Genomic DNA, 17,675 nt, shown 5'->3' with positions numbered 1-17,675 from the left:
ATCATTTCTATTTTTGATTTTTAAAAAATGTATACCACAATATATAGGATTATAGTTTATGATGTTAAATGTATATAGAATTATAACTATTTATACAGTGCTGCAGATATGCATGTATAGCATAAAAATGCAAGACTAAATTCTGACCCCAGCTGCGGGTCCCCCAGCCTCGCCGGGCTGCGGGGCTGCAGGCGGGGGCCGCCCGTGTTTAAGCGGAGGGGGAGCTGAGGTGCGTGGCATGAGGCGTGTCCCTGGCTGGCTGGCCGCGCTCCGCGCCCCGCCACAGGCGCTCCCCGGGCGCGGGACTCACTCGCTGCTCTCGCTGCCTTCCAGGTGGCTGGAGCGGGCGGCGGACAGAGCCATGAAGCGCGCCCTGCTGAAGATGTTCCAGCCGCGGGAGAAGGCGGCGTGCGGCGGCTCCTACCAGGGAGTCGTGTGCGAAGCCGATGCCGCCTCCCTCGCCTCGCAGGATGTGTTTAAGGTCGGTGTGGAGAGAAGCGGGGCAGGGAGGGCAGACGGGCTGGCGAATGAGGCAGGGGCTGAGGGCGCGGGGAAGGTTCTGCCGGGGGAGGTGAGTTGTCTAAGGTGGGTGTGTGGGAGAGGCTGGAGACAGCAGGGGGCACAGAGGGCGTGGGGCAGGAGGAGGCTTGGAAGGGTTGGATTTTTATTGGTCAATATCAGTAACCCTCCATTTCCCCCTACACCCACTAACATCCCTCCTCCCCCCCCCCCACTCCCACACTGTATTTCCATGGATAACAGTCCAAATGTACAGCCCGGCGAAGGAAGAAAAATGCCGCTTGAGAACTTGCCTGTAGTGATGGTGCAGCCCTGTTGGTCCCCAGAAATTAGCTACTATGATACTGGATATCCCTAGATTAGTATTAGCTATTATGACATGAAGAAGAGCTCTGTGTGGCTTGAAGGCTTGTCTCTCTCACCCACAGAAGTTGGCCCAATACAAGATGTTGCCTCACCTACCTTGTGTCCCTTGAGAACTTACCAGAGTTTGATCTAAGATTACTTGGTATATTTGTGGATGGGATATTGACAAGTTAGAGTTTAATGGTACTAAAGCTTGAACGTTTTGAATCTCAGTGTCTACTCTCATTAAATAATGATTGTCTGAGCCCTTCTATTGTCTGACATGCAGCCCCATAATTTCCTGCAACTGTGAATATTTTAATGGATTTTTTTCTCCAGAGCAGCCCAGAATCCTGAGGGCACAAGCCCCCTATCTTTGAAGTGTGACTTGAAGGCACAGCCCAGAATCATTCTCAATCTCAGTGTAAAGTTCTCTTCAGGGAAATGGACAAGATTATTTATTTTCCTTCATGGTTAAACTCTTTCCCCTGGACACAGGGGAACAGAATAGAGGCTGGTGGGTAGGAAGATCTCTGACCTTATGCAGAAGCGAAAACAGTTGAGTCTAGATTACTTTCATTTTTGTTAATTTCATTTTGCTGCTTGTTTTGGGCTTGATTCTGCACTCATTGAAGTCAATGGGAGTTTTGCCATTGGCTTCAGTGGAGCAGGATTTGATTTCTTCGGCATGGAGCTGTGCAGTTGATGAGCTATAGAGGTTTCTGGTTGTACCAACTGCAAAGAGCACATAGTCATTTCAGTATTTGAATACAGCTACTTATATGCATTATCAGGCTGTAAGACAGGAGCAATAATATGCAAATTATATAGCAATTCATGTGGTATTTTCTGATTCTTATTCTTTGCCATTCTTTTTAGCAAAAGGGAAAATTAGAAGCTGGCGTAAGGATGTTGAATTACACTTATACTTTTAAATATTGTATTTCACGTTTGGATTGGTGTGAAAGTGCCTGTTTTTTAATTTTCTGTTACCAGCTGGTTTATATATTAGTTGGTTGATCCATTTAGTTTGTCTTTGATATATTGAAAGCTCAAATCAATTATAAGATTTATTATGATAAATCAATGAAAAAGTTGAACATTTTCAGAAATAACATCTTTTACTTTTAGAAACTAATTGAATGGTAAGGCCAGGAACAAATCACACCTTTATATTTCACATAATGAAAAACGTGTGCAAGGTCCTTAGCAAAAGTAAAAGTAATATATGTAGTCCAACTGCTTCTGAAACTGATAGGCAAAGAAGACAGAGAGGAATTTTATTCTGATCTACTTTTTAGCATATGGTGTTACTAAAGTCTAGTTTACTAGAAAAAAAGAAAGAAATTTACAATATTTGCACCCAAAATTAGGTGATTTCAGATGGAAGTGCTTGCAGATTACGGAGTTTCATTAAGAAAAATCGTTCCGGGCTTAGCAAATTGGATGAACTGAATGCCACACCATTGCATCATGCTGCAGGAGGAGGTCAAATAGAATTAATGGAGATGATTTTAGATGATTCTTCCAATGAAGGTAATACATTATTAAATTATCTTCTGTATCATTAAATAAAAATAGTTAAATAAAAGCATTCGTTACTTCAATGGTGTAGACTGGTGTTTGGATTTATTACTGCGATTTTCACAGAGGAATCATGATTTTCTTAACACTGTTTTGGTACCTTTGCTACATGTTCATCCTTACTCTCCTCTGTTGTAGTATGTTGACATTTTTAATTAATAAATTATGTAACATTTCCTCTCAATAATAATATTGTGGATTCAGCATAGGATGTAATTAATTACCTGAAATTCATTTATAATGTAACTGGCAGCTTAGTAATAGCAGCAAGAGTCTTTCACAGTTGATGATTTATTTAAACAAACCTACAAACAAACAAACAAACAAACAAACAAACCCAATGACAGAGAGCCTCTACTGAAAATATGATATTTCACAGGAAAATCGGTTGTCTATTAACTACATCAGAACATTTGCCAGTTACATGTTTATTGTAGTATTTACTTTGTTTTTTTTACCTTTTGACCTAGTGCTAAATGTGACGGACTCCTCTGGAAACACCCCACTGCACTGGGCCACAAAAAAAAACCAGGTTGAAAGTGTTAAATTACTTCTCAGCAGAGGCGCTAACCCAAACATTCTAAACTCCAGTATGATGGCACCTCTTCATCTAGCTGTGCAGTGCCTTCACAATGAAATAGTTAAGGTAAGATTATAGTCCAAGTAAATATACATGCATAAAGGGCTCAAAAGCCACCTGGGCACACAATTTCACTAGTTGTATGCAATATTCCAAGTGTAGAAATTCACACACACACACACACACACACACAAATCCACTGAAAATATATCCCTTTAAGTTCTTCAGATGGCAGGAATGCTGTTCAGCATGTGGCACTCACAAACGAGATAATCTGTACTCAGAAGTTGCTAAGAAAAAGTGACTTATCAACAAAGTTTTCCATTAAGATTTGTTCTGACAATGATTTTTAGTAAGAAAATTTGGTTTTTAGTAAACAAAACATTTTATAACCATGTTGAAAACAATTTCAATATACATATTGATAAAGCTGAAATTAAAATGTTGATAAAATATTATGAAAAATTTAGCAGCAAATGGAACTATTCCAAATCCTGTGAAACAGAAACAACTTTGAAATTTTTAGCAAAACTATTTCCCCATTTTTTGACTAGGCATATGTTGTATGGGTAGAATTCTGGAAGTTACTAGCTCGTGCATTTGTTATAACATCAGCAGAAAAGCACTTTTCTAAATTGAATCCAAACTCTTCTAATAGTTTTCTCAAACACAAAAAGGAAGAAAACACCACTGTGTTCCATAGTTTAAATAAAGTTTTTAAGATGTCAGAGATTCCCCTAAACAGCTACCAAAACCTCCAGCTTCCCCCTCACAGCTTTTGCAATGCCCATATGCACTGTCTGTTAAAAACAAATCTGGAACATGGAATTTGAAAATTGAATTCTGGATTTAGGCCTAAATTCACCTTCAAGACTCTGCACAAGTCTGCTCATGCTTACGTATATGCTCTCATGTCTTCCCCCTCACTTTCCTCTATTCAGCCTAACTCTCCCTTTGTTTCACTTTCCAAAAGCTAGTTAATATGCCAAATTCTCCAGTGCAGACAAGGCATATGGGAGCTATTAGAAAGGTAAATAAAGTAAAGTTTATTTAGCAAGAGAAAACACAGAAAGAGAAATATAGATAATATCTAGAGACATTTAATTTTTCTCAGATCTCCCAGAATCCATTGCTTCTTAGACCTGTGCTGGCAACTTTGACAGATATCCAGACAGCAGTAGAAATTCAGTGGTATATAGTTCAGTGCCAGTGTAAATACACGGCGAAACTGAATCAGAACTTGACCCAAAATAGTATAGCTAGTGTGGAGTCACTTTACTGTTGGTGCTTACAGCAGTCTTGACCCACTAGTTCAATTACTAGTGATTCTCTACTGCAGGGCTGGTTCTAGGTTTTTCGCTGCCCCAAGCAAAAAAAAAAAAAAAAACCACCTGGAATGCCACCCCTGGAATTGTGCCACCCCAAGCACATGCTTGGTTTGCTGGTGCCTAGAGCCGGTCCTGCTCTACTGTAAACATAAGCTTTGTTTCCCTGATCTACTCTCACCTGCACCTTCTTGCACTGTGGTACATACATCTGGAACTCCTTTCCTCTCCTTCCATTACTCCTTTATTCTGCGTGCGGTTGCTCCTCAAATAGAACACTAATAATAAGAAAAGATTCATGATAAGCAATTAAATTAGTGGAAAATTTTAAAGGTTCTCTTTTGTGGCTATTAGCCAGGATGGGCAAGAATGGTGTCCCTAGCCTCTGTTTGCCAGAAGCTGGGAATGGGTGACGGGAGGATCACTTGATGATTACCTATTCTGTTCCTTCCCTCTGAAGCACCTGGTTTTGGCCACTGGCGGAAGACAGGGTAATGGGCTAGATGGACCATTGGTCTGACCCAGTATGGCCGTTCTTATGTTTACTGTCTAGGTGTTGGTCCAACACAGCAGTACAGATGTTAATCTGGAAGGAGAAACTGGCAACACACCTATAATACTAGCATGTTACAAAGAAAACCCTGAGGCACTGACACTTCTGGTACGTAGAATTATTTGATTTTCCCTAATGTTCTTCCGCTTATCTTAATACAATGTGTTGTCTGTTTTTCTACTTTGTATATCTCTGCTTAACCAAAGAAGCGTAAACATAAATTAAAGCCCCAGTACAGGGCTGTCCCTAGACATTTTGGTGCCCTATGCAGCCCCCCCATGGGCGGGGTGGCCTCAGGCCTCTGTGGGGGAATGGGGGGGTCCCAGACCTCCATGGAGCAGCCTTGGGGGGCAAGGGGGAAACCGCCCCCCAGTATGAGCCCGTGGAGCGGGTTGGGGCTGTGTTGCTCCACTTCCTACTGTCCGGTGATTTTAACGAGGGCACAACCCTCGTTAAAATCAACAACTCATGGGGCGGCGGGAAGTGGAGTGACACGGCCCCAGCCCGCTCTGCTCTGCTCCCCTGGCTCCCAGCCCTGGGACTTGGAGGGCAGGGGGGAACTGCCCCATAGCATTCACCGGCGCCGCGGAGTGGGCTGGGGCCGGGTCGTTCCACTTCCTACCGCCTGGTGAGTGCAGGGTGCGCCCGACCCCTGTTGCAGTCCCCCAGGACGTTGCTCAGAGGAAGAGGTGTAGTGGGGGCGGGGCTGGAGCGGAGCAGGGACGGGAAGAGGCGGGGTGGGGGTGCAGCAGGGGCGGGGGCTTTGGGGAAGGGGTGGTGTGGGGGCGGGGCTGGGATGGAGCAGGGGCAGAGGCCATGGGGAAAAGGTGGAGCCGGGCAGAGGCAGCTTTCCTGGGCAGCTCAGCCAGCCAGGGGATTGGGCTGGCTGCTGGAGCAGCACGCAGCTGCATAGGGCACCAGGAAATTTGGGGCAATTTGGTGCCCCAAATTTCCTGGTGCCCTACGCAGCTGCTTACTTTGCGTATGGGTAAGGACAGCCCTACCCCAGTACTGCAAGTTGCATGTGCCTGAGTGGAGCCCCGTTCACTTCAATGGATCCCTGTAATACTGCAAATAAGTGTGTCACATCCTTGTGCTCTCATATAGTTCCATTACATGTAAGGATGCATCTATTTGCAAAATTGGTGTCTTAAGCTAGAAAAAAGACATTTTAGCATCTTGCATGAGGTACATTTTTTTCCTTTTTTTCTGAAAAGCAGTGTGTTTTATCTGCCAGCATGTGCCTGTCTTTCCTTGGGAATCTTTTAAATCTGTTTGTACCTACAGCAACACTATGAAAAAAAGTGTTAACAGGATTCTTGAGTGCATTAGGTGAAAACAATGCCCATTCCTGAGAAAAATAGCTTGTCTTGGCCAAGCTGGAGGAAAGAAAAGAGGCTATGGATGTAGTTTAATTAGGCTGCAACTTTATTCTCTTAAAATATCTGGGAATACCCAGCAATAAATCATACAGTGTGGGTCATCATTATTTCCTTAATTGTTTTCTCCTATTTGGGAGAACTGCTGTCTGCCCTCCCCCTTCCCAACCTGGTCCCAGTCTGTCGCTGGGACCCCAGCACTGTTGAATGAGGGTTATGGGGGGCTGAAGAAAGGGGATCAGGGGTTGTCTCCCCACTGCACTAGACATTAGGAGCCCCAGCCCCATTTCCCCAGTGTCTTCCCCTAAATTCTTTTCCAAATTGAGTTTATCAGGGAACTGTATTCCCTCTGTACCGTGTGCCTGCACTGGACAGCTGCTACCCCTACTATCTACTAAGCTCCCGCACTGGGTCCGCGATCTGCTGTGAGGAAGGTGAAAAAACTCACCCCACTTTGGTCAAGTATATTTAAAAAAACCCAGAAAACCCCAAATGAAATGTGATTTTGGAAATGTGAATTTTAGAAAACGGAGGGGTAAACTTCAAGCATGCTCCTTGAGGAATTACACTTCACTGTTTATTGGATTTATATGTATAAGTCTAGCCTGCTATTCTATTTTTTTTTTTCAAATAAATCATGTACTTTAAAGATCATCAAAACATAGAATAAAGACAGACATTACAAGTGAGAAAGTACATCTATGATAATGTGTTATTTGGTCATAATGTTCAGCATGCCATTTAACTATATATGAACACTATTTTTCAGCTTGAAAATGGAGGAAAGTTATGTAAATCAAACAAAACTGGATGTATGCCTGTCCATGCAGCTGCCTTTTCAGGTGCAAAAGCATGTATGGAAATTATTTTAAAAAAAGGTAAATAAATGTTCCAAATCTCTTTTGTTTCATCCTTATTAGTTATAGGGTACTGTAAATGAGCAGCCTCCTCCCAGCTGCCCTCTCGTGGTCTCGAGGCAGCCCTTCAATTGGCCCCTCACCTCAGTTTCCCTTTTGAGTCCCCAGTATCTCTGTGGACGCTTATCTTCTAATCCACACACAGTTGATTAATAAAACATAGTGCAAATAGTCCATAGTAAAAGTTCCAAAACATAGTCCATATTACCCCAGTGCAAGTAGTCCTTAAAAACCACATATCCTTTTGGCCACTGACATAACATGGACCACATTCTGGCATCTTCTGCTACACCTGGACTCTTTGTCAGTCCTCGTTTCTCAGCTATAACAGCTAGCCCACGCCTTCCTTTGGGGGGGCAACCCCGCTCTCCTCATGGGAACTCCCAGAGCCTCTCTTCTGGGAGTATCCTCCTTTCATTCTTTCTCTGGATCCAGCTCTCCAGCAAGGAGACATCAGTTGGTAAGCCCCTCTGCTGCTGCCCCTTCCTTCAGCCTTTTCTGGCTGCTGGCTCTGGCTTAGAGCCAACAAGAATCCCTCTCTCTGCTACTGCTGCTGCTCCTCCTCCTATTATTATTATCTTTAGCCCTCTCCAGCCCTGGCTTTCTGACTTGAGGATGCCAGCCAGCCAGCAAGCCCTTCTTGCTGCTCTCCTGCCTTCAGACTTCTCCCAGGGACCGCCTTCTCTCTATGGCATCTTTCCTCTCCCTTCTCCTGTCTGACTCCTGACTGACTGACCCAGCTCTGACTTTTAACTGACCTTTTATAGGCCCCCAGGTGCTGCCCCATCCTCTTAATTAGCCCAACTGGGAGTACCTAGACTGGGACAGGAGAGCTGAACCCAGTTTCATTTAATGGGCCAGTTATCCTGTTACGGTACAGCTATAGTTGAGCTGGGAGGCTTGTATAGATGTACATCCATGAGTTCTGCTTGTGCTAGTGCCTAAAAAAGTAGTGTGTCCATGGTGGCACAGGCGGTGTCTCAGGCTAGCTGCCTGAGTATGTGCCCAGGGGTCAGGTGGGATTATACTTGCGCTGGCTAGCCCATGTGGCCGCCTGTGCTGCTGAGACACACTGCCATTTTTAGACACTAGCTCGAGCAGAGCTAATGCGGGTATGTCTAAGCGAGCTGGGAATCACATCTCCCAAACATACCGGTAGTAACACTTAGTGCGTATTTAGTACTTTGCTTCTCAAAGGGCTGTGCAAACAAAGGTTTTGATCCTGCAAACATTTACACACTATAACTCTATACAAGTTCAATGAGAATGCTCTGATGAGTAAAGTTACACATATGAGTAAGTGCTTGTACAACAAGGGCCATAACTTATGTGCTCCCTTCGATGAACTCCATGAATGTTAACAGGCGTTACATGTTGGTATTGTGGGGGAAAATATATCCCTATATTTGTTTGTTTTTTAAATCTTGATTTCTTGTGTTATCTTTATTTAATATGTTTGTACTTTGTTTTCTTTCTCAGGTGAAGAGTTAGGCCATTCTACTGAAAGTCACATCAATTTTACCAATAATGGAAAGTGCAGTCCTCTTCATCTGGCAGTTCAGAGTGGAGACTTGGAAATGATTAAAATGTGCATTGAATTTGGAGCACAGATTGATCTGAAACAGGTAACTGTTAATATAATACAATACATAATCCCCTTCGTTTTCCGTTTAAACTGATTTTACCGAAAAAATCCCGGGTTTTACAGAAGGTATTATTTGTTTTTTTCCGATTTTGTATTATTCAAATATATAAAAATAACTTGTTTTATTAGGAAAATACAATGTACTGCATGAGATATATGTATTACAATAAAACATCAGTCTGTGTGTACATGAAAAGCTGCCTGTTAAAGTAAGGCTATGTATTAGTGTAGAAGATATGCACAATAAACGAACAGGCACACACGCAAGCTCTGAAGTGCATGCCCATCTGAACCTACTGATGAATCTCATGCCCATCACGTACACATTTCAAGCTGCTAGCAGATAATGGTTTAAAGACCTGACATACTAAAATGGGAAGAAAATAAAAATCTGTATCAGAATAAGTTTCAGAACATAAGGAAGTATTTGAAAGTTTAAAAAAAACAAAAACAGGAGAAAAGGATGAAATTGAGTGTATGCGCTGGAAATGATGTGGCCCAATTATTTAATGTAAACATTTATAGGCTGATAGTTTTAAGTCTACAAGAGTAAACTGTTTATTCAAATGAAAAGTTTTATTTGGGGATTAGAGATATATTGTTTTCTTAAACTCAGAGGTGGCATTATGTTTTGAGTTCTGTTTTAATTCTGCAGTAAAGCACATTGAGTTCCATTCATCAAAGCATTAATCTATTGAATACTTTTTTCCCGTTCTTCAGTCCACCAAAATAAACCTCAATATTTACCCAGAAAAATGTTTTTTTCCACCAATGTTCACCTGTTTTTGTTGTTGTAGTAATAAACACTGATAAATTCCTGGGAAAAATTAAATACAAACAAAAAATGAAGGGCCCTAACAATATACTTGTGTCTGTTAGAAATAGTGTAAGTCGCTTTTTTCCCTTACAAACTGTATCCTGAAAAGTTTTACACAGAGAAATAATGCAATTCCACAGATAGTTAAGGGAAATTAAGAGGAATAAGCAAATGAACCAAAATAAGGTTTCAGGTGAAATTTGTAAATAAATGGAGAATCAGAGATAGAGAAATACAAGAAGACTTTTCCAGATGGCAGGAACTGCAGAAGAGAAGACCCTCCCTCCACCACTGGTTAGATTGCATAGCTCAGCAGAGAGTAAACTAAGTGCTAGATAAGTGGTGTCATCCAGGAGAGTAGAATGAGAAAAGGTTCCTGAGGGAGATTGGAGCAAATCCAAAGACAAGAAAACTCCTACAAACAAAGCATGAAATCCTGGCCCCCTTGAAGTCAATGGCAAAATTCCTGTTGGCTTAAATGGAGCCAGTATTTCACCACAAAAGAAGGTAGTTGTGAACTAGATTCTGAAATAAATGTTGTAATAGCAGAGCTGTTTGAAGGTAATGTGGTTGTGAGAAGTGAGAAGATGAGGAGCAACATGCTGGAGTCAGGAGAAATCCTCAGCTGGCTAAGGCAGTTTTAAGGCTCCTTTGTACCAGATGAAGCAGTGTCAGAAGCTGCTCCTCAATTCTGAAAGCCAATTGTGAACCAGAGAAACACTGTGGAATATGAGAATAGGCTTGAAAGCGGAAATATTACTGGCATGGATTTGTGTTCTGAAGTGCACTTCCAGTTATACAGTTCTTAACAGCACTTTGCTGGAAGTTGGGACATTTAAAACAATGTATTTCTGTTAGAAAAGCTAAATGAAAAGCAGGTGGTATTTACAAATAGTTATTTCAGTGGGAAACTTTGCAGAGAAGGCCTGCAGTGACAAACGGGTTGTTGAATGTCTCAGGAGGACAAATTATTGACCAGACCCTGTTTGTCTTTCTCATGCAAGCTATCTTATTGACTTCTACAGGACTCCTTGTGTGAGTAAGGACTTCTTACATTACTAAGGATATGCTGGATCAAGCAACATTTACTCACCTAAAGACTGTAGTACTTTTTATATCTAAAAAGTCAAATCCTGCTCACCGCGCTCTGACCACTAGTCTGATTGTAATCAGTAGGACTACTGGTGTAAGTAAAACAAGAAATCCTACTGATTACAATCAGACTAGTGGACCCGTGGAAGCTGGAGAGGAAGAGGGTGTGCTACAGAATTTCTATTAATGCAGCTAAATGTGGAACAGTCTTATGTTCTTCATTCAGTTTTCTAACAAATACATATTTCTGATGAGAGCCCAGACCTTAATCAGATTACTTGTGTGAGTAAATTCTACTCATGTGAATATTGAATACTCATGTGAGTAAGGATTTGCATGACTTGACAAAAAGGTGTGTCTTTCCTTTATGACAGATTTCAGAGTAGCCGCCATGTTAGTCTGTATTCGCAAAAAGAACAGGAGTACTTGTGGCACCTTAGAGACTAACACATTTATTTGAGCATAAGCTTTCGTGGGCTACAGCCCATTTCTTCAGATGTATAGAATGGAACATATAGTAAGGAGATATATATACATACAGAACATGAAAAGGTGGAAGTAGCCATATCAACTCTAAGAGGCTAATTAATTAAGATGAGCTATAATCAGCAGGAGAAAAAAAACATTTGTAGTGATAATCAAGATGGGCCATTGCAGACAGTTGACAAGGGGTGTGAGGATACCTAACATGGGGAAATAGTTTCTCGTTGGAGTCTGTTTTTGAAGCTTTTCTATTGCAAAATTGCCACCTTTAAGTCTGTCACTGAGTGACCAGAGAGGTTGAAGTGTTCTCCTATTGGTTTTGAATGTTATGATTCCTGATGTCAGATTTGTGTCCATTTATTCTTTTGCATAGAGACTGTCTGGTTTGGCCAATGTATATGGCAGAGGGGCACTGCAAGTTTCAAAAACAGACTCCAACGAGAAACTGCTGAACTTGAATTAATATGCAAACTAGATACCATTAACTTAGGTTTGAATAGAGACTGGGAATGGCTGAGTCATTACACAGATTGAATCTATTTCCCCATGTTAAGTATCCTCACACCCCTTGTCAACTGTCTGTAATGGCCCATCTTGATTATCACTACAAAAGTTTTTTTCTCCTACTGATTATAGCTCATCTTAATTAATTAGCCTCTTAGAGTTGATATGGCTACTTCCACCTTTTCATGTTCTGTATGTATATATATCTCCTTACTATATGTTCCATTCTATGCATCTGAAGAAGTGGGCTGTAGCCCATGAAAGCTTATGCTCAAATAAATGTGTTAGTCTCTAAGGTGCCACAAGTACTCCCGTTCTTTCCTTTATGTATTTGTTGTTTGGATATGTAGTATCTAAATGAGATCATCTGGTGGTGAACTGTTAATACAACACTTGTGCTTTTCCTTTTTGGTGAGTGGATGGTGCAGGGAGTATTTAAGCATGGATATGGCATCATGAAAAATACTATTTCAATTAAATGAGACTTTCTGGTCATTAAAAGTTATACATGTGTAGCCAAAAGGAAAAACACAAGACTGCTCAGACGTCTGTCAACGGTGGATATGATTCACCCAGTCAAACAGATCACATATTAACATGGATAATAAGGGCTAACAAGCAAACAATTACTTTTTATAAAATGAAGAAATTGGAAAATATATCTCAGGAAATAAATTAAATATAATAATTAACATGACAAAAAATGACTATTTTTTCCTGTGAGAATTGTTGTACCTACCTGCCTACCTACAGATGATTTCCTCTGCTTTAGCCTCCAACCTTCAAGGCTACTCAGTGTGGCCATTATTATTCAAGCTACAAAGGACAGCTTGGACTTTTTCACAGTCCATCTATGTCACTCAGCTCAAGAGGCTGCTGCTCAATGACTAAGAGTATTAGGTAGGCCTTAAAAATGATCTAATTAATACTGCATTATTCCTAGACTTCTGTAGTCTAATATGTAAGAGTCGAAGTGTACGAACTGAAGTGTGGTCTCCTGCATGGCAGTTCATGTCACTGAAGTCAGGCTACCAGGCTATGACTCATCTTTTAAGCAGATTGAATTGATTGAAAATTAATTTGATTTTAAATTGTGCCTTATAATCCTGTTTGCAGAATGAAAAATGCACAGCTCTTCATTTTGCTGCCACCCAAGGAGCAACTGAGATTGTTAAATTAATGATGTCATCCTATGCTGGTGATGAATCTATTATTGATGCACTAGATGGGAATAAGGAAACACTGCTTCACAGGTAAGAGAATCCTCTAACATCATATTCATAATCACTGTTTCAGTTCCAACAATAGCCAACAATATAACTTCAACTAATTAGAGAAAACAGGGGATGTGCATCCACATCTGGAGGGATTTCTTACTGATATGTGGATTCAGGAGGTAGGTGATCTCAGTAGGACACAGTGTAATTGGTTGATTGATCAAGCTGCTGGATGCCTGGAGTCCTGTGCCTAGGGTCAAGACCAGAGAGAGATCGAGATTCTGGCATCTGACATAGTACATTCAGCAACTTACACTGCCTCTTTGAACTGGAAAACTACTCTAGTGTAGGATCAGGGGGCAGACCAGCTGAAAGAAATTGCAGTACTGGAAAAGGGATACTCATGGGAAGATAGAAGAAGATGATGTTTTGGAACTATCAAAAGCCTCTTGAGGCACCAGGCCCAAATAAATGCTAAACTTGTTTTAATAGGATTCAGTGGACCTTCCCAAACAAATGAATGAAGAAGGAATGTCAAAAGCGCACTGGAGTCTATTTCACTGTTCTGTAACAAAACCATTTAGTGCCTGATTTTCAAAAAAATCAGGGTACAACTGCACATCCATGTACAGTTACTATGATTGCTTATGCAAATCAAGAATTTGTAAATGGCCATTTGTACATGTAACTGCATCTCAGCCCGGAGTAAATTAAAGCAGCAGCAGTAGCAAGATCAGGATTTTGCTGGTGAAGAAAGGCAGGGAAATAGGAAAGCAGGCCATTTGCTCAACAGCAGATGATTTTTCTCACCACCCAATGAATTTTGGATGAGGACTGTGCCACCAGGCATCACAAGAAGAGTTCATTGTTAACTGGGTTCCTCAGAAGACTCCATAAGGTAGATAGGGGCTCTGATCTGTTAAGGTCAGCAAGGGTGTGTGGGATGAGACCCAGTTAGAGTCCTGGTTTCAGGTTTCAGTTTGAATATTTTACAAAGCCTATGTCCTGTCATCTTGGAGTTTCTTTTGTCCATGTGCTAAATATTTGATCTTCCTGGCAGGAAATATTTCCTGTATATAGTAGAAGTCTCTCCACACACTTGAATCACTGATATTATTTTAAAAATCACCCTTTTAATATCATCACTTCTAAGTATAATGTTCCGCAGTCTATAAAATAACTCCACCAATGTGTCAGGTGGTATCTCTGAGAAATTTTATCACCTTGGCGCTGGAATTGTGTATAGCTACATTACACTGAGATCACCTGTTGTAAAATTTAGTGTTAAGCCTTAATGGAACAGAGAAGATAACAATTCTTTAATGTATTTGAAATGCAGCAAAGTCCCAATTTCTCAAAACATTTTAAATTTCTAACTTCATAATTTTTCTGAAAGTGCTTGGTTCATTTTATTTTTTCCCTACAATATTACATTTTAATATCCTACTGCAGCATAAAATTTTAGATTTGTACAATATGCAAATATTTTAAAAATATCTTTTGTTAAGTTAATAACACGCGCCCCCTGCCCCTCCCCCTCTTGCCCTGAGGTATCTTTTAATTCGTTCTCTAGTTTTGGTATGGAATTGATTACCACAATCAGAATATTCCCTGAGCAGAGTCAATGCAATTACACGGCCTGATCTGGCATTCTGTACACATCCAAAGCTTCTAGTAAGGTCAGTGGGAGTTCCGGGTGCCATATCCCATTGAAATCGTTTGGAGTTTCAGGTGTACACAGAATAAGTCGAGCCCCTGGTGCATAATACTTTGTATCAACATTTTATGGTATTATAAAAGGTACTAATTTCTGGCTGTATTGTAGTCAATAGGAGTTTTACCATTGACTTTAGCGGGGGCCAGGATTTCACTCAATGAGTTTTTAGCATATCTGTAGAATTGAACATGGTTAAAAATCCAAGGTCCACAATACAGGGAATCCACAAGGTCCACAATAATTTATTCTATGAGCTATTATGAAGGAAGCATTTTTAGTCTCTCTTTCTCTCTGCTTATATAAAGAAAATTATTTGAAAGCACTAAAAGAAGGCAGCAGATGTAGAAAAGCATTGGCCTTTACTTTTAAAGTTCATTGACCTTTCTAAAATAACTATATGTTTTTCCCCCACAGGACTGCATTATTTGATCACTATGAACTGGCAGAGTATTTAATTTCAATGGTAAATATTTAATCAAGGAATATATTAACAAAGATTGTTGCTAGGTACTAATGCAGGTTGTATAGAAACATCTATTAAAGACTTTTACTTAAAAAATAATTTCCTGTTTAGCAAGTACAGGAAATTACAAAAGCGGGATTTTTCTTCAGGAACAGGTTTTTTTGTTTAAATATATTTCATAATACACAGCTGCAAATTACAGTACTGCTATAGTTATGATTTCACTGTAGCATTCTGTAGGGGTTCATAATGATGCTGCAAAACTGAATCTGTATTTGTATTTGAATTATTTAGACAGAGTTTTAACATTCAGAAGTGTTTATAGAATATGCCAGAATGATTCAGCTGACCTCACTTTTAAAGTAATTCACAAGGAAAGGAAATAAAATTTAAATATATATTTAATTTAATTCATTTGCTTTTTTCAGAAGTGAAATCTCACACCCGTCATGTGTGTGTGTGTGTGTGTGTGTGTGTTACAGGCATCGCAAAGACGTTTCTAGGTGGGGAAGAGGGTTCATGTGTGGTCCAGCAATATCTTGTACACACACACACATCCCACAGGAGATTTATTGGGTTTGTTCATGGAATAATTGGAAAGAAAGAAAAATATTTTTATATCCACTGTATGCTCTACTATATCCTCTGTGTTAGTACAGTGCTGAGCAAATTGTCAGGAGTCAGTCAGTAGAGCTATGCCAGTTTATATTAGCTGAAGATTTTGCCTTTAATGTTGCGTCAACAGACAACAAATGTTAGAAATGTTTTAGTCCATACAAGTAGTTGTCCTCATCTTAGGAACTTTAGTAAAAGTGAGCTCCGGAACCAGTTTTTTTTTTTTTTTTTTTTTTTAACATCAGCAAATGCTGACACTTGGTATTAGACTACTTAAACTTATCCTTGGGTAGTAACAAGCACATACGTGTTTTCACCTGCGAAGGGCAGGCACTAGTTTGTGCATGTGGAAGTCCACGTACACAAACAATTAGAGCGTAAAGGATGAAAATCCAGTATTTAACACTGTATTTGTTAAGAATGAACTTGCATTCCTATCTGATGTTCTCTATAATATTTTTGTTGCATTTTTGAGGTCTGGCAATATAATACAGTTTAGCTTTAGCGTTCCATTACATCTTCCCCTTTAAGTTCTACATTCCTACCATTTACAGTATTTACAGCAGGGGTTCTCAAACTGGGGGTTGGGACTCCTCAGGGGGTCACGAGGTTATTACATGGGGGGTCGTGAGCTGTCAGCCTCCACCCCAAGCCCCACTTTGCCTCCATCATTTATAATGGTGTTAAATATATAAAAAGGTGTTTTTAATTTATAAGGAGGGTCACACTCAGAGGCTTGCTATGTGAAAGGGGTCACCAGTACAAAAGTTTAAAACCACTAATTTACATAATCATGCTGACTTAGAAATTCAATATGTATCAATCTGCTAAGTGTCTCTGAATCATACTGTTTTTCTAATTACACGACCCAAATGTAACAACTTGGTCATCTGGCTGTCCATTAGTTGCAACAACTGGCTGTAGTCAGTGCAGAATCCTTGAGTTGTCTTCTTCGTGTTCCACATCCGACATCCGTAGAGTTTGCTCTGTTGATTGTTCTCTATTGAGGAACAAACTCTATATGGCAACAGTTTCTGTTGAACTTTCCACTGTCGGTGTTGATTACATATGATCTGAGTGCTGAATTCTTTTTCTTTACAACAGGTTCATCCCTTTTCTCCATCCAATTTGACATGAACATGGCCACCAAATTCTAGACCTGGCAGTTCTCTAAATGAGCGACTGTGACATTCTGGGCCGTACAATCCAGACCACTGAGAGGCTGTATCATCCCTACCCTGCAAACTTGGGTGCCTCACAATGCTTTGCTGCTATAACTCCAACCTGGGCTGCTCACAAACAGCCTTCTAGCGTGCCCTGAGTGTCTGTGTATAGCTGCAGCCTGCCAGCCATACATCAGTCACACTCTGGCTTCCACCAGCCTTGATTACCACTTTCAGGGTGACCCCAAACACACTCCCAGTCCCAAATTTCCCTCCAAAACCTGTGTTCTGCACTGTCTGTCCCTCTCCTGGACAGTCCAGATATATTAGGCCCATTGCCCCTCTAAGGGGATCAATATACAAGAGTTTGCTACCATAAATGGAATTATCCCATACAGTTCAGTTTAAAGACAACACTGGATTAGTTTTAATTAAAGAATAAAACAAGTTTATTTAACTACAAAGAGATAGATTTTACATGAGTACAATTATAAGGTATTAAAGTTAGAAATGGTTAAAAGAGAAATAAAGATAAAATGCTTTCTAGTGCTAAAACTTAATGTGGTTCAAGATAAAATTCTTACCACATTCTCCCAGCAACAGGGCTGACCAAATTTCAGGTCAGGATCTCTCCCAAAGGTAAATGGGATGGTTTCTTTTGTCTTCTTAGGTGAAAGAGCAAGAGATGGATAGGGAGAGATATATTGAGGTGTTTTTGCCTCTCCTTCATTGTCCAGTCCTCCTCTGCAATGTATTT

At 40.5% G+C, this 17,675-nt stretch overlaps 1 protein-coding gene across 1 annotated transcript in view; it reads left to right on the top strand.

The window, feature by feature from the left end:
* The first annotated feature begins 238 nt into the window (after nucleotides 1-238).
* Nucleotides 239-17,675, top strand: part of TRPA1 (transient receptor potential cation channel subfamily A member 1) — a 71,276-nt gene continuing 53,839 nt past the window's right edge. The window contains exons 1-8 of the mRNA XM_029913335.1: nucleotides 239-571; nucleotides 2,238-2,400; nucleotides 2,919-3,094; nucleotides 4,907-5,014; nucleotides 7,055-7,163; nucleotides 8,682-8,827; nucleotides 12,860-12,996; nucleotides 15,092-15,140. Of these exons, the coding sequence (XP_029769195.1) occupies nucleotides 239-571; nucleotides 2,238-2,400; nucleotides 2,919-3,094; nucleotides 4,907-5,014; nucleotides 7,055-7,163; nucleotides 8,682-8,827; nucleotides 12,860-12,996; nucleotides 15,092-15,140 (1,221 nt within the window). The remainder of the gene's footprint in view (nucleotides 572-2,237; nucleotides 2,401-2,918; nucleotides 3,095-4,906; nucleotides 5,015-7,054; nucleotides 7,164-8,681; nucleotides 8,828-12,859; nucleotides 12,997-15,091; nucleotides 15,141-17,675) is intronic.

Source organism: Terrapene carolina, unplaced genomic scaffold, assembly GCF_002925995.2.
Source record: "Terrapene carolina triunguis isolate 2854851 unplaced genomic scaffold, T_m_triunguis-2.0 Scaffold58, whole genome shotgun sequence".
Classification (NCBI taxonomy): Eukaryota; Metazoa; Chordata; order Testudines; family Emydidae; genus Terrapene; species Terrapene triunguis.
This window is presented reverse-complemented; position numbering and strand designations above follow the sequence as displayed.